The 17,766-nt window shown below is 41.6% G+C and overlaps 1 protein-coding gene across 4 annotated transcripts in view; it reads left to right on the forward strand.

The window, feature by feature from the left end:
- The first annotated feature begins 13,923 nt into the window (after window positions 1-13,923).
- LOC132391943 (transcription factor COE3-like) overlaps window positions 13,924-17,766 on the forward strand; it is a 432,097-nt gene continuing 428,254 nt past the window's right edge. For all 4 annotated transcript variants that reach the window (XM_059965751.1, XM_059965748.1, XM_059965749.1 and 1 more), the window contains exons 1-3: window positions 13,924-14,164; window positions 15,466-15,622; window positions 16,104-16,167. In XM_059965751.1, coding sequence (XP_059821734.1) covers window positions 14,031-14,164; window positions 15,466-15,622; window positions 16,104-16,167 — 355 coding nt within the window. In that variant the 5' untranslated portion in view covers window positions 13,924-14,030. The remainder of the gene's footprint in view (window positions 14,165-15,465; window positions 15,623-16,103; window positions 16,168-17,766) is intronic.

Below are 17,766 nucleotides of genomic sequence, written 5' to 3' on the forward strand. Positions count from 1 at the left end.
GCTTCCTTTTAAGCCATGAGCCTTCTGTTATTTATTTATTGACACACGGCACACTGAGTCGGCCCTTCCAGCCTTTGAGCTGCGCTGGCCAGCAATCCCATGATAGAACCCTAGCACAAGTACAGGACAATTTACAAAGACCAATTAACCTTTGGGATGTGAGCAGGAACTGGAGCAGCTGGAGGAAGCCCACAGGGTCGGGGGGGAGAGTGTACACAATCCTCACAGACAGTGTCGGGAATTGAACCCGGGTCGTTTGTACTGTAAGGCATTGTACTACGCTACCATACCAGGGGTCTATGAACCTGCTCAGTGAATAATTGGCAATCCACTCCAAGATATTTCTTAATATTGATGAACACATACAGGGCCAAATCTCATACAGCATGACAACAGACCCCCCCCCCCCCCCCGTATAAAATAAAGTGTCCAGGTATCATTAGCCCTGTCTTTAATAATTAAAAGTGGAAATGCAAGAGATTAAAATTGGTGTAAATTAAATCGAACACAATTGTATTACTCATTCAGGTAATAAAAGCTGATAACACTACAGACTGTAACACACTCATATACCTAATGCTGTCTTCAGCTCTCTCATCTGTAATTCTCCCCTGGACTGTTATATCAGTAATTCTCTTCAATATATCACTGTCAGTGTACTGTTCCATACATTATTCTGTATTTAACAGCTGCATGCATTATTCTGCCATTAGTTCTCATATATTATTCTCTTTTTGCATCCAACTTATTCACAACCCTGTCAATATCTCCCACAAGAATCATTTTGCATTTATATAGCTTCTTTCATGGATTGAGGACATCCCAAAGCACTTTAAGGCTATTGAAGTACTTTTGAATTGCGCTCTTTGCTGTTCTGTGGGAAACAGAGCAGTTAAGCTGTGAACATATTATGCAGTCAGCACAACACGAGTGTTCACAGACAGATCTGCTCCACGCAGGGCTGTTGCCTCACGGTGCCGGTCGCCCGAGATTGATTCTAAAGCCTCCATGCGGCGTTTGCCTGTTCTCCCCGTGAGGCTGGAGAATCTTGGGCCGTTATCTCTGGAGCCAGCGGTGGCCGATGGGAGGTCCGATTGAGATTTATATGATTATGAGAGGCATACTTGGAGTAGACAGACGTATCTTTTTTCTGGGGTTGAAATGTCTTCACCTGTTTAGCCCCCAATCAGGGTCATATAAAACCATGGGAGCAGGTGGTGAATGGTCGTGTGGGCAGCTGGTTTAAATCACAAGTCCTGGCTATGCGACCACTGACGCCGGGCAGACAATCTCTGAATAGTATTGATAATGCCCGGGGTCACCCATCTTGTAAAGACACTGCCCAGAAGAAGGCAATAGCAAACCACTTCTGCAGAAAGATTCGCCAAGAACAATCATGGTCATGTGACCATGATCACCCATGTTTTATGACATGGCACATAACGAATGAACAAAATGTCTAATACTAGAGAATATGCATTTAAGGTGAGAGGGAGTAAGTTCAAAAGAGATGTGAGGGGCAAGTTTGTTTTTTACACAGAGAGTGCAGGGTGCCGAGAATGCATTGGCTGGGGTGGTGGTAGAGGCAGAAACAGTAGGGACTTCTGAGAAGCATTTAGATAGACAGATGAATGTGAGGATAATGGAAGGATATGGACATGGTGTAGGCAGAAGGGATTAGTTTAGTTGGTCACTTGATTACTAATTTATTAGATTCAACACAGCATTGCAGGCCAAAGGTCCTGTGCCTGTGCTATACTATTCTACATTCTATGCGTGGACTCTCTTAAAGGTTCTGCCCATGTTCCATAAGTCATGCTGGTGGGTAGCTTAGCTGGCCACCACCCTATGTTACCCTTGTGGCAGATGCAGAGAAAATCAGGAACTGGTTGATGGATACATATAGGAGATTGGAGGGATCGGAGGGGGGATGTTTTCGGATTGCTCTGAGAGAGCTAGCAAGGTGTTGATGCGGTGAACTCCTTTTGAGTCCAACCAGATCCCCCAAGATAAATTGTAAGACACCAATTTTATTTTTATTTATCACAGGGCAATTTAAAATGACCAATTAACCTACCAACCGGTACGCCTTGGACTGTAAGAGGGAAAAACGGAGCAACTGGAGCACCCGGAGGGTCACTGGAGAACGTACAAATTCTTTACAGACAGTGACGGGAAAAATGAATCTCAGGGAAGTTCACGGTGACATATACAGTACGTATCTGATAATAATTCACTGTCTTTGACAGTTGACGTTTTGGGTTGAGGCCTTTTATCTGGAAAGTTAGATAGAGGGTCAGTCCTACTGAAGAGTCTCGGCCCAAAACATCGACAATTTACTCTTGTCCAGAGATTTACTCCTGGCCTGCTAAGTTCCTCCAGCATTTTGTGTATGTTGCTTGGATTTCCAGCGTTTGCAGATTTTCTCCTGCTTGTAGAGAAGAGATAGCTTTTATAAAGAGGTAGAGGGGAGAAACTTTGGGAATCTTCCCCAGGGACAGAGGAAAGTTAAAGAGAGCATTGCCCAACATGGGGCTCAAAACCACGACCCTGAGATTAAGAGTCTCATGCTCTACCAACAGATCTAGCCAGACTCTTCTTGCATTCACTGGGGAATAGATACAGTGAATTTGTAAAGTGATAATTTTTTTTTAATTGATAAGTTGATAAATTGATAATGTTTATTATTGTTGCATAAAACAAGAACAGTGAAAAAATATTGTTTTGCGTGTCTTTCCATATTGTTTGTTCATTATGTGCCATGTAGTATGGCATAGGGGATCTTGTGCTTTTTGTAACCATGATTGTTCTTGGCAAATTTTTCTACAGTAGTCATGTGCCATTACTTTCTTCTGGGCTGTGCCTTCTCAAGATGGGTGACCTTAGCTATTATCAATACTGTCTAGAGATTGTCTGCTTGGTGTCAGTGGTCACATAACCAGGACTTGTGATGTGCACCAGCTGCTCATATGACCATCCACCACCTGCTCCCGTGGCTTCATGTGGCCCTGATCGTGGGGCTAAACAGGCGCTACACCTTGTCCAAGGGTGACCTGCAGTCTAGCGGAAAGAAGGAGCACCTTCCACCTCCTTTGGTAGAGATGTATTTCCACCCCGCCACGCATGCCATCCATATAGATCATCTCATTACAACAGTGCATTGAGACTGGACAAGGGGAAGCAATTGCAAGAGTGAAGAAATAATGTATTGCAGTTATTGAGAAGGTGTTCTGCAGGTAGACAGTGATCTGCAAGGCCATAATGAGTTTTGTTGTGAAGTTAAGGATCACTCTTATCAAACTAGGGATTTCAGTCCATTTGTGTGATATGTGTTCACAAGCTTTTGGATCTTCTGTCCAGTATGGGAGGGGAGAAGAGAGAATGGCTGAGGGTGCAGAGGTCCTTGACCATATAGCCTGCTTCCCCGAGCCAGCACAGAGTCAAAGCAGAGGAGACAGCTTCTCCTGATGGATTGGGCTGCATTCTCTTCTCTGCAATTTCTTGCGGTCTTGGGCAGAATTACTGCCTTACCAAGCCACGATGAATCTGGATAAGATGGTTTTTTGGTGAAACGAACTTTCCATGAATTTGGCCAACTTTTTTTCCTTTCGTAAGATACTTCATAAAACATAGATCAAACTTTTAATTATCCCACATAGTACAAGGCTGAGTATTTAATTTTGTTTTGATAATGATTCTGCAGAACACCTTGGGACATTTTAAGTACTTTGATAACGTATGCCACTCTCCTATGTTCTTGATGTCAGTCCATAATTAATCTGCTATGTAACACATAACGACCCTGTAGATACTTTGCAATCAGGAAGGTAAACATTTGCATTTTAATTAAATGTTTCCATCATTAATTAACAAGATATCAATGCCTGCTCCCAATTAATATCAATGATAATATCAGAATCACATAATCATTTTGCTTTTTATATTATTACTTTTAAGAATCTTTCCAGTAACTTCATGAAATCTGCTTTAACATGGTTAAACTGTTAACCAGCTAAGTGTTACAGTTTGAGATGACAAAAGTAGCAGTAAAGATTAGTTTTACTTGTCACGTGTACATTGAAGCACACAGTGAAATGTATTGTTTGCGTCAAATCATTTTAGTGAGGATTGTACTGGGGCAGCCTGGGGAGTGTTGCTACACTTTCAGCGCCAACATAGCATGCCCTTAACTCACTAGACCTAAGAGGACATCTTTGGAATGTGGCAGGAAACTGGAGCACTTGGAGGAAAACTGCACGGTAACAGGGAGAACATACAAACTCCTTACAGACAGCAGCAGGAATCTCACTATAATGCGTTACGCTAATTGCAACGTCACATGTCGTACTTGCTCTGACTGCAACCAGTTATCTTTATTTTCAATCCCTTTCACTCATTCTCCTACTGAAACTCCTTCTGATAATTAATATAATCACCTCTTCATTTTGATATTAAAATGATGCCCTTACCAATGATTAATAATTCACAAGTATTATTACATGTTGCTCTTAATGATCCGTTTTTCATTAATTAACCATAACTGGGGCTGTCAGATTTATAAGTAATATTAACATATCAAAACTATACATTATTAATGATAAAAATCTTTATTAATACTAATTGTATCCATATGCCAAAGATTTTCAGTTTCTGCAGGCAAAATGGATGAAATTGAAATCCTCAAAAGATCAGTTAGTTTCTCCAGAATTTAATATGGAGTTTAACATCCATAGCCACAGATTCATGAGTGACGCTGATTAACCAGCCCTGGGATCAAAATGGATCACCGAAAACATTAACACTTTCTCAAAGACCAACTTAACCATGTGGAACTTGACTTATTCAACTCACAGACTGAATGAAAATGCAATATTGTTCGCGTTGAAGAGTCTCAGTCTGAATGATCGATTGTTTATTCATTTCCATAGACGCTGCCTGAGCTGCTGAGTTCCTCTATCATTTTGTGTGTATTACTCTGGATTTCCAGCATCTGCAGAATGTATTGTATTTATTCTTGTTGAGTTAGATGACACATGTTAGAATTATGATTTCAATGATTTAATGCATTAAGAGTGCAATAAAAAAATAGGAGATTAAATTTACAAATAACTCCGCCAGGGATGGTCTCAGTTCTGGCTACAAAAGAAGGAGAGTTGTGCACGGGGCGAGCAACCCCATCCCATTAAAAACCCAGAGCTACAGAAACGCTAATAAAAAATCCAAATCTTCATCCCTGGGAGAGGAAGGATCTTTGCCCAGAAGATGGTTGAAGCTTTGAGGTGAATGTAGAAGTCACAGGGACAATCAACATTTCGACCAAGACAGAGTGAGCTGCTGCCAGTGGCCTATTCCCCAGTAGATGTGAAGGGCTTAAGTTGAAGAAGAAACTTACAAATAACCTAAAAAAATATTGTATTTCATTTTGTTTTTAATTTATTGAGATCTAGCACAGAGCAGGCCCTCCTGGCCCACGGAGCCACACCGACTAGCAATCTCTGATTTAATCCTAGCCCAATTACAGAACAATTTACAATGACCAATTAATCTATCACCCAGTACATCTTTGGATTGTAGGAGGAAACCAGAGCACTTAGAGGAAAGCCATGTGATCACCGGAGAACATACAAACTTCTTACAGGTTCCTGTGGGAATTGAACCCTAGTCACTGGTGCTATAAAGCCTTGTGTTACCTACTATGCTTATGTGCTATCCCTGAGCATGTTGATAGTCAAGCAGCGTCTGTGGAGGGATGAACAAAATTAAGATGTTAGAGGCACGAGTGACTGCAGAAGCTAGGATCCAGTGCCAAAAGAAAAAAAAGACTGTTGGATGAACTCAGTAGGTGAGGTAATATATGGAAAGAGAAATAGACAATTGATATTTTGTGTCAAGTCCCTTCATCGGGACTGAAAGAGTTCAAAGTAAATATATTATGGATGTATGCATTTGACACCATACAGTACCCTGAGATACATTTTATGCAGATTTTGTTGAGACTGTTTGTCACTGCAGAAACTGGAGAAGTCGTAGATATGAAAGTCCTTATTCATCATGACAAGTAGATATTCTCTTGAAGAGGATCTTAGCAGAGTCCCCCAACCTCAAAGTATATCAGATTCTTATACCCTTAGCAAACAGCATGCAACGGTAGGTGATTCTATATTATTTCAATAACTACAATGACATTATTTACTTCAGTACTTTGGGTTGACAAATTGTTCCTTTGAGGTATATATTTACAGTGGAAACACTGTTGAATTGGTAAGACACCTCTGAAAGTTCAAATGTCTCTGCTGGGAGAAACTAATTAACACAGATACTCGAAAACTTTTGATAACAGAGAGCCAGGTGCCCATCTGTTGATAGAGCTATGTGATTGCATCAGTCTGGTCAACAAGCTTCCCTGAACTTGTGTACAATGGTGAAAACCACTTAAATCCGCAGTTGCCTGGATTGATGCATGCCAATTAACACAGCCTCATTGTCTTAATATTTGGCTGATGCAAGCACCATGTGGTCACCATTTTGAAAGCCATATCTCATAGTTTTTGTTCCACAGAGAGTATTATTTATTGGCAAAGGTCTGCTTTTAACTTAAATTTACTGCTTGCAATTTACAATTTACATTAAGAACTGAAGACTGGTTTTTGTTTGAATTAATATCTGCTATATTAGCATAACTCCAGAAAACTTCCTAACAGCCTTCATAGGAAAACAAAGAAATACAACAGAATCAATGAAAAACCACACACAAAGATGGAGAAATAACCAATGTGCAAAAGAAGACAAACTGTGCAAATAGAAAATAAATAATAACCACAATATACTTTCAGAAGAGCAGAAAGGATGTCACAAGAGTATGAAAGGATGTAAAGAACAACTAATTCTGTAATTCTAAATCAAGCCCGGAGAAGAAGCAGAAATCTTTCATGTTGTTATATTACCAAACAACATTTGATTCTGTTCCACACTCATGGTTTAATAGAAGCTCTTAATATATATACAAACTACACCTAATACTTGTGAAATTCCTGCAACATCTGATGAAGCATTGGCACACTATAATCACCCTATCTATTAAAAGCCAATAAAGAACAACCACCATTATCAAAATAAACTGAGGCATTGGCCAGGGTGACTCTCTAAGCCCACTATGGTTCTGTCTAGCTTTAAACCTGCTCTCTAATTCACTGAATTGGTTGAACATAGGCTATCAAATCAGAGACAGCCTAACGAATTATACTTTGACACACCTTCCATACATGGATGATTTGAAATTATACACTCTTTCATCTGTAAAGCTAAGACAATTAATTCAAATAGTAGGACTATTTTCTGAAGATATAAACATGACCCTTGAACTAGATACATGCAGAGCATTAAACATAAGGAAAGGTACAATGGAGCTAATAGAATACAAAATAGAGCAGCAGGATACCATATAACTGGTGGATTTACATGAACTATATAAGTATCAACAAGCACAAAAAATAGATCATAGTGCGATAAAGGGAAAAACTTCAACAAAATTTACTTCAAGGCTGAAAAAAATCTGCCAGAGTTCAATAATAAAAATATAATGAAGGCAATAAGCACTTTAGCTATATCCATATTGGCATATTCTTTTGGCATCCAGAACCGATCTAGAAAATTTACAAAGAAAATAAAAAAATTAAATGACAAAGTAGACTCAAGTGCATTTAGATTAACACTACCTAGGACAGAAGGAAGAAGGGAAATAGTAGACATTTAAAAAATTACATTATAGTCAGTTAAAACAGCCAAGGCAGGGGTTCCCAAACTTTTTTAAGCCATGGACCGATAGCATTAAATAAGGGGTCCATAGAACCCTGGCTGGGAACCCCTGGTTTGAGGATATCCTCATATGAATGACAATAGGATTCAGCGCTCCACGTGAGCATATACAATTCTGAGAAGAAGTCCACACCACCGAAGTTAAATGAAACCACATCCCAGAAAAATGAAGAAATTATCGCTACACAAGAAAAAGTTAACCAATGGAAGAGCACGGCCCTTCATGGAAGAAAACCCCATGATCTGAGCAGGCTGGATGTTAACAAGGAATTTTCAAGCACGTGGCTCACAGTTAGAGACCTCTTCTTTGCGGTAACACAGAAGAATTATCAAAAATACATAATGAAAGACATAAAAATTCAAGGTGATAAATGTAGGAAACGTTCAAGAGAAACCAGAAACAACCCAACACATTACAGGAACCTGCAGCAGTTTAACTCAATCTGATTACTTACACAGGCACAATCAAGTGGTAAACATCATTCACCAAAACCTTGCTTTAAAATACAAACTCCGAAAAGAAATCGTACCTTAATATAAATACAAGCCTGATCCAGTTTTATAGTCAGAGTCCAACAAACTATATTACGACCGATCCAATATTACAGATAGTGCAACCATAATTACCAACCAGACTTAGCAAGATTGGGGTCGTGGCGGGGTGGGGGGGGGGGCTGCAGGGGATACAACAAGTTGGTGCCAGTAAACTGTGCTTCTCAGGGTTGTATATGGTGACGTGCATGTACTTTGATGTAATACTGTAGGATAAAAAAGCAAGAACGACTTACTTAGTAGACATAGTCATTCCAAACACTAAGTGAAAAATACCAGAAGCATGCTGAACTAAAAGAGGAAATTCGAAGACTTGTCCAGTAACAAGGTATACATTGTCCCGATAGTAATACATGCAGCTGGTATCATCCCAAATTCACTACACAATAATATTACACAATCAGGCCTACACAGCAATAGTTATGTAAGTCTCCAGAGAGTCGCAAAACTGAAGACCACTAGAGTAGTCCAGAAGTTCCTAGCATTTGACAAATGAGCCTGCTTGGCTACGCCTGTAACTCAGGTTTTCCAGCTTGAGCTGGGAATTTAAAAAAAAGTAAATAAATGGTACAAAAAAAATAAACTAGAATCCTTGAAAATAAGTTCATAGGTTATGGAATAAGTTCAGTGTTTAGGTGATGTGACTGGTTTAAAGAGGTGAGGGAAAGTGGTGGGATAAGTGATTGGTGGATCCAGGTGAGAAAGTGTGATGGGCAGGTGAAGGGACACAGACGAAGTAGCAACAGAGGTTGAGATTAATAAGTGGCAGCTACAAGGAGCTTGGTTACCCTTTGGCAGTGTTGGGAAATATTCCTTTGACAGTTTAGTGCTCATTCAGAACTGCACTGAAGTATCAAAAAAGTCTCAAAAAATTCACAAGAACTGCAGATTCTGAAAATGGCCAATTAAATTTTATGCAAAACATCAGCAGATAGAGCTCTACCCGTTGGGTGGGAGAGGAGAGAGAGGGAGAGAGAATAACATATCTAGTCAAAGAACCGGTTCATATGAGGTGTCTTCAACCTGAAATTTTGATTCTCTCTCCATGGATGTTGCCTTGCCTGCTGAGTGTTTCCAGCGTTTTCAGTTTTATTTTAAATTTCAGGTTTCCAGTTTCTGCAGTTATTTTTAAACAACACTTGGCTTTCAACCTTCTAGGATTTTTAACTCCTCCATCACTTGTAGCAGCCTGTGTGAATTTTTCATGATTAATGGCATCTTGCAGATGGAGATAATTCCATCAAAGTTCAATGTTAATTCATTATCAAAGTACGTTCATGTCACCATAGATCACCCTGAGATTCATTTTCTTGCAGACATTCACAGTAAAACGAAGAAATGCAACAGTCAGTGAAAAACTACAAATGTTTGTACTTACAAAGGCTGACAAACAGCTAACGTGCAATAGACAAACTGTGCAAATACAAAATAAACATAGAAAAATAATAAATAAATAGTGAATAAATAATACTGAGAATATGAATCATAGAGTCCTTGAAGGTGTGTCCATAGGTTGTGGAATATTGAGGTGAGTGAAGTTATCCACACTGGTTCAGGAAAGGAGCCTGATGGTTGAAGGGTGATAACTGTTTCTAAACCTGGTGGCGCGGGACCTTCTTCCTGATGGAAGCAGTGAGAAAAGAGCACATTCTGGATGGTGGGGTCCTTGGTGATGGATGCTGCTCTCCTGTGGCAATGTTCCTTGTAGATGCGTAGATGGGGAGGGCTATTGCTTTGTGTTTCCTAATAAAAGATTATTATTTCATTCTCTTTTACATGTGTACTGGAAATGACATTAAACATTCTTGAGCTGGGGAAAGGAGTCACTTCAAGTGCACGAAGTAGGGACTAACCTGCAACATTAAACGCTTGGATGAAACTTGTTTAGGCAGAGAGACAGATAAAAAACAGACATGTGTTTACATTAATTGGTAGAGTGACTGGACGAGAAAAACATATTTTACCTGAAGAATAATTTGTGGGTTTTGAATTCACTGCCACAAAAGGGATGAAATTTTTGTCAATATTTAAAAGTTATGTGAATCAGTAACTTTCAGGGTTCTAGGCTAAGACCCAGGAACTGAGTGCAACCTAAGTAGCTCCAGGACACTGGCATGGATATGATGGGCCAAATGGTCTCACTCTGAGCTGTGAATCTATGAGTTATTATGAAGAAGAATATTGGCAATAACACTTAAGTAATCCTGAATTACAGGATGACATGAGTGATTTTGTGGAAGACTAGGATCATTCTGTATACTTCTGTGAAATGTAGGACTCCCAGATCTATGACCTGTGTCTTAGTGTATAGGATGCTCAACATTTAGGTAAAAAACCATGGACTCAGAGAGATGACCATGAAGAGAATTAATCTGGAATTTTTTTACAGCACCAAGACATTGCTATTGAATGTTGTGATGATAAAGTCAACAGTCTCAGGTGGATGTAAAATATACTATGACACTATTTCAAAGGAAATTATGATTTATGGTCCAGAAGTCCTGGGCACTGTATGTCATTACATAACAAAATACAAATTATCACCATGGATGCTGATTTTCTCCAGAAACTTTTTTTAACAGCATCTTATCAAATGCCTTCTGGAAATCTGTGTCTGCTGGCTCCTCTTTATCTAGCGCCTGTGTAACAGTTAACACAATGCTATTACAGCTCAGGGAATTGGAGTTTGGACTTCAATGCCAGAGTCCGCTGCTTCCTGTGTCCTCTTGGGTTTCCTCTGGATGCTCTAGTTTCCTGCAACAGTCCAAAGACATACCAGTTAGTGGGTTAGTTGGGCATTGTTAATAGCCCTGTGATTCGGCTTGGGTGAAGTGGGTGGATTGCTGAGTGGTGCGACTTGGTGTGATGTGAATCTGTTCTGCATTGTATCTTTAAATAAATAAAATAAATATCTCAAAGAACTCCAAAAAATTGGTCAACTCAGACTTCCTTTTCACAAAACTTACACTGAGTTTGCCTGATTGCATGAAATAAGTCCCAATGTGTTCAACGAAAGTTTCTATTGCTTTCTCTTTGATAGATGTTAAAATGGCCTGTTGCTTCCTTCACATGGTACCTTATCAAATGCCTTCCGGAAATCCAAGTATACTATATCTACTAGTCCTCCCTTTATCTCTAGTACATGTTTCAAAGAGCTTCAGTGTTTGTTTTAAACATTTTTTTTTCTTTCACAAAACTGGTATGACTACCAAAACTGAAGTCAAAATGGAGCTTAAAATGGCAAATCGATTACTTGCTGTACAGTGAAAAAGTTGGGTTTGCATACAGATCACATCAGTGCGCTGAGTAGTACAAGTTAAAACTCTGACAGAGATGCGCAATAGTAATGTGTTACAGTTACAGAGAAAATGCGGTTCAGGCAGACAATATAGGTTATGTGCAGTACATGCATGCGCAGGTACGATAAATTACTTCTTGTAGCAGCATTGCAGTCACAACATCAAAGAAACAGCCTTCACAAAAATATCAAATTGTGCATAAATTATACAAGAAAACACGATGAGAATTAAAAAAAGTAAATTCTAGCGCGAAGTGGTCAAAGTGTCGCTGTGTTCCGGCTTGTGCAGGTGAGCTTACGGTTGAGTGGAAGTATCTGTTCCTGAAGCTAGTGATGTTGGAGTTCAGGCTGCTCTATCTCCTGTTCATGGTAGCTGTGAGATGGCATGGCTCTAATGGTGGGGATAGAGGCGTCTCTTAAACTTCTCCACTACCACTGGCAGCGCATCATTCTCTGTATCAAAAAACCTGACCCCTACACATTCTTTGCACTTACCCCCATATAACCTTAAATGCACGCCTTGTAGTATTAGTGGTGGGATCAGATAGAACAGGGGCGTTTAAGAGGTCGTTAGACAGATGGATGTACAGGGACTGGAAAGATATACAGGCAGGAAAATTGCAGTTCAATTCGGCATCATGTTCGGCGCTATCTAAGTCTGTTCTAAATACCACGTTTTGTAAATGAATAACTTAAGACAAGTCTTCGTATGATCCCCGCAGTTCAGAAATATCTGAAAATATTTCATTTGAATAAAATGACGAGCGCACTCTTGCCATCTGAGCGGAACTGCCTGGTTAGGGCTTTAAGTCACTGGATAAAGCCTGAACTCGTGCATTCAATTCAGTGCGGTTATTGTTAGAGAGCGCTGCGATGATACGATACCAATGCAGGTGGGATTCCGCTGCGCAACATCGGAGCCCACGGAGCTCCACTTCAGGTGGCAGTGATGCAGTTGTGAGGCTTTCGAGATGGCTGCTGCCTCGAGTCCCGAAACACCGGATTCAGGAACAGTTATTATCCTCACCATTAGGCTCCTGAACCAGAGAAGATAACTTCACTCACCTCAGCACTGAACTGATTCCACAGTCTACAGACTCACTTTTAAGGACTCTTACAAGTCAATTTCTCGATATTTATTGATTATTTAGTATTCTTATGATATTTTGAATTTGCACAGTCTGTTGTCTTTTGCACATGGGACGTTTGCCTATCTTTGTTGTGTGCGGTTCTTCATTGATTCTATTATGTTTTGTATTTACTGTGAATGCCCGCAAGAAAACCAATCTCAGGGTGGTGTATGTGTAATATGTTAACTTTGATAATAAATTTACTGTGATGCGCCCAGTATTTCAGATAATTTCTACAGAAAGTTAATATCGATATTATCTATATTTTTACATGTGATGATATTGCACACGTTGCCGATTTAGGCTTTAAACGATGGGCTTGACAATCTGGTCCTCCAAGAGTTAAAACTCTACCTGAAATGTCATTTCTTATTTGGAACTCGGAGAGTGACGTGAGCGGTGACTGATGTCATCGTTGCGACTCCGCCTCCAGCCAATCCCGGAGGAAGCTCGACGAGAGATGTAAATAAGGATGCCCTTATTTGGAATGGAAACCACACCCCCGGACCTTCTACCTCCTCCCTATCCCTTCCATTAGATCGCCCCCCCCCCCCCCCCAGCTCTTGGCTGGGTGGGTGGGTGGGAGGGAGGGAGGGAGGGAGATTTGGCAACTTGCAAGCCCAAGAGAAGGTGCATTCCTTTGGGATAGCAGAGTCACAAAGAGTCGGGTAGGGAGGGAGGGAGGGAGGGGAGGGGAGGGGGGCCGAGAAAGAGAGGGGATAGGAGACAATCGCTGAACTGCAAACCACGCCATTCTCCCCCGGGGTAGGGGAGTAGGTGGGGTGGAGAGGGAAGGAGGGGGGAAGGCATGCAGGAGAGGAAAAAGCTTTCCTCAATCTTTGGATCGTTATATGGATAACTCCCTCTCCGTAGCGTTGCTTTCAGGATTTGAAAACCCGCTTTGCTTCCTCCATCCCTCTCTCTGTGGCTCACACCGGCGGTGTCGGATGCAACTTCGCGCTGCTGAATGAGAAGAGAGCGCTTCCAAAAGCCAACATGTTCACCTCTCGTTGAGAGCCGAGGAGGGGGGACTGATCTCAAGCGCAACTCTCTCTCCTCTCCTCCTCTTACATCAGCCGCTCGCTCCGGGGATATCTGTGGGGACGGCAGCGTGGATTGGCAGCGACACATAACACAACCAAACAAATTCACATACACTCACATAAAATAACTACTACGGCTCTCCTGGAAGCCGTACACAGGACGGCAGGCAGGCAGACACGAAGGCTGGCTTAATGTTTACCCTTCAGGAGAACATGCCGAGAGGTGGTTTAAACATGAAGGAGGAACCTTTGGTTGCCGGGATGAATCCCGTTCGCTCCTGGATTCAGTCCGGCGGGATACTGGACGCCAACACAGCTGCCCAGAGGTTAGTGCGGGCTCTCTCTTTCATCGGTGAGGCACCACGGCATTGGGGGGGGGGGGGTGAGGTGAGGGGTTGATTGTGTAGCTGGGAATACTGGCTTCAATTTCTGCCGTTGCCCTGAGTGTACGGGTTGACGGCGAGTCCTGGATTACTGGCCCTCGTACTCTCCGGATGGGACTTTGCTCTCTCTGTCTCCCCCCCCCCCCCCCACTCTCTCTCTGTCTCCCTCCCTCTCTTCCCCCCCCCCGTGTGTAAGAGAGAGATAGAGAGAGAATATCTCGATCTTTCAATGAGCTGAAGATAAAATGAATTAAATGTACCCCCATCCCCCCCGTCAAGTTGCTTTGTCCGAGATTCTCTTTCTCCCTGCTTTTTATTGAGCCGATCTCTTTGCACTCTTTTAAAAAAAATCTTCTCTCGCTCTCTGGTTATCTTTTCATTTTTACGTCTTTCTCTCTTCTCTGATATAATTCCCCTCTAATTTTCCCACTTCGCATCCCATTCCAATCGCCTATATTGTTCTGCTCTTTATCTCTGTATCCACCTCCCTCTCTCTTTCTGTTTACATTTCTCGTTCGTTCATTTCGCCCCCTTCCCACCCCGTCTGATAGTGGAACTGGGAATTTCAACTTTGGTACAGAACTCGCCCACTCACCCTGGGTCCGTTTCTAAAACTTCTCCCGGCTAGCCAGCTTCACCGACTGTAAATTGGAATAAACAACCCTAACGTGACGAGCTCCTGGTACATTGGATGTAGTTTTCACTGGCCATTATCTTCTTCCTATTTTTTTCCCGACCGATCTCGTTCTGCACAAGCACATCTATTTACGCATCGCGCCGACATAATGCAAAGGGTGTAAAGTTTCCAAACCCTTTTCTAAATTATTCTCTCTCAGTGTGTGTCCCGTCCCTCTCCCTCAGTCGCTGGCTCTGAATACACTGCGTTCCGAATATGGACAGGACGTTATATCCCCGACTGGCGAAATTATACTACTCTGATATTTCAATTTACCTAGGCGTACTTCAGAACAACTTGATTAATAAAGCATTTTTATTCGGTGTTTAACTGTGCGGTAAGGGGTGTAATTGAGAATTCCATTCAGCATCCATAAAGAACAAGATGTTAATTTCATTTAGTGCAAAACCATATTGTGTTACAATGATAAAGGAACTGTTCCATCTCTTCCCCCGCCGAGGTGGTAACTGTATCCACTCCCTCGGTAAGTTCGCTGTAACGGTCAGTCCGAGTTGCGCCGTGCATTGTTTTAGTAATCGGCGGGTGTGTTGCCGTTCTGTGCCCGCAGTGGGGTAGGCTTGGCCCGGTCACACTTTGAGAAGCAGCCGCCGTCCAATCTTCGCAAGTCCAACTTTTTCCACTTCGTACTGGCTCTCTACGACAGACAAGGGCAACCCGTGGAGATCGAGAGGACTGCTTTTGTGGACTTTGTAGAGAAGGAAAAAGTAAGTTTCATATAACGGTTCCTACAAATTCGCCTCGTCTTTTTGCCCTTCCATGCCAGTTCCTCGCCCCGCCACGTTGAATTCCCGGGTCTTAATTTTAATTACATTTACACCCCTTGCCCTTTCTGTTGCGCGCCCTCTCATTTCCTCAACCGCCCTTTAAGCTCTGCCCCATCCCCTTATCTCTCACGCTCAGTCCTCTTTCTACCTTCTCGCCCTGAAGTTTCCTCCGTCTTAATGTTCGACATCCTTCAGCCGCCGAGATTGGAATTCTGCTCAAACTGATCGCTCCCCCCCCCCCCCCCTTGTTCTGCGGGCGAAAATAAAACCGAGCAAACTCTACAACCGCAATTTTTTTTTCCGGACAGTTTTAATTTTGTTTTTAAAACAATAAAACTCAAGTAAATGCAAAGTCGCGTTTATACAGCGCGCTGCCTGTCTTGCGTTTGAATCATATTCACAGGTAGTTCATTTTCCGCAGGAGCAAAACGGGGAGAAGACGAACAACGGCGTTCACTACAGATTACAGCTTCTGTACAGTAACGGTAAGAATCGCAACCATACACTGCTGAGCTCCCCAAACTCCCAGCGCAAATATTCCAGCCTTTTTACTTGTACGTAGCGAAACCCTTTCGTCGTTTTGTTTCTTTTTTCGAAGCGAGATTGCTCACAGCTCAGCGCAGCACGCATCTTATCCAGTAATTCCCATGTTCGCTGACATTTGTATGGTGTTTCTTTCTTAAAACAGTTCAACACACGCTAAACAAATTATTATTGTACTTAAAATGCACAATAAGTATTTAAAAAAAACCATGATCCTGTCTGGGAAAAGGTCTCTCAAAACCGACGTTTCTACTTAACGCCCGGCATCACTCCGATTTCAGGAACAGGTTTACACCGATTCAAAGTGTTTTTCAAAACGGCAAATATTCGCGTCTTTTTAAATCCAGCGATATGTCGAAAGTGAGAGAAGTATGTTTAATTACAAGCCTAACATCGTAAAAGTTATGCACAGAACTTTGCTACTATTTCTATTATATGCATTCTAAGTTTTTTTAGAAGCTTTCACATATAATTTGATATTGAGGATACTTAAATTTTTATTCAGCAATAAGAACAAATTAAAATTATATTTAAAGTTTATCTCGAATTTCTGAAACTGAACGTTGCCATATATATTAAATATAAAAGCTTCATTGTAAAACTAGTTTTGTAAAAATAGAATCGGGTTTAATATCACAGGCATACGTCGTGAAATTTGTTGTTTTGCGGCAGAAGTACATTGTAATACATAGTAATAAAAGCTATAAATTACTGTAAGAAATATACATTTCCTATTGTAATATAAATTCTAGATTTATAAATAAAATAAGTAGTGCAAAGAGACAGTCTAAAAACAGCGAGATAGTGCGCGTGGGGTGTTTGTTCGTTCAGAAATCTGATGGTGGAGGGGGTTAAGCTGTTTCTAAAACACTGTGTGTCTGTAGGCTCTTCTGTCGCCTTCTTGATGGTAGCAACCCGAATAAGGCATGTCCTGGGTGATGGATGCCATCTTTTTGATGTATTTGCCTTCTGAAGATGTACTCGAGGCTAGGGAGGCTCGTGCCCATGATCGAGCTGGCTGTGTCTCTGACTTTCCGCCGTTCAAGCGGTCATCTGGGATTGGCAAACACACTTAAACCGCCGTTTCTGCGCCCAGTTGTGTGAGGGAGATGCGTCATAACTTCCATAAAAACAGAAGATGGAAGTTGCAGCCAGCATCTGTAGAGAGAAACGCAGTTAACGTTTCAGATCGGAGTCCATCATCAATACGACAGCAGTTGTTTACAGACGAAGGCTAGCCTGAAATGTCAATTCTGTCTAATTTTTAAATTTTATTCAGAGATACAACAAGGTTACAGGCCCTTCCCGCTCAGTTACACCCATGTGGCCAACTTACCTTCTAACCCGCACTTCTTTGGAATGTGATAGGAAACCGGAGCACTCGGAGGAAACCCCCACGGTCACAGGAGAACGTCCGAACTCCTTACGGATAGCGGCGAGAGTTGAACCTTTGCTGTCCGCACCGTAACACAGTCACGCTAACCGCCACGCTGCCGTTTCTGCCAACACATACAGCCTCTGACCTACTGAGTGCTTAAATA

The sequence above is a fragment of the Hypanus sabinus genome, chromosome 3, assembly GCF_030144855.1.
Source record: "Hypanus sabinus isolate sHypSab1 chromosome 3, sHypSab1.hap1, whole genome shotgun sequence".
NCBI lineage: Eukaryota > Metazoa > Chordata > Chondrichthyes > Myliobatiformes > Dasyatidae > Hypanus > Hypanus sabinus.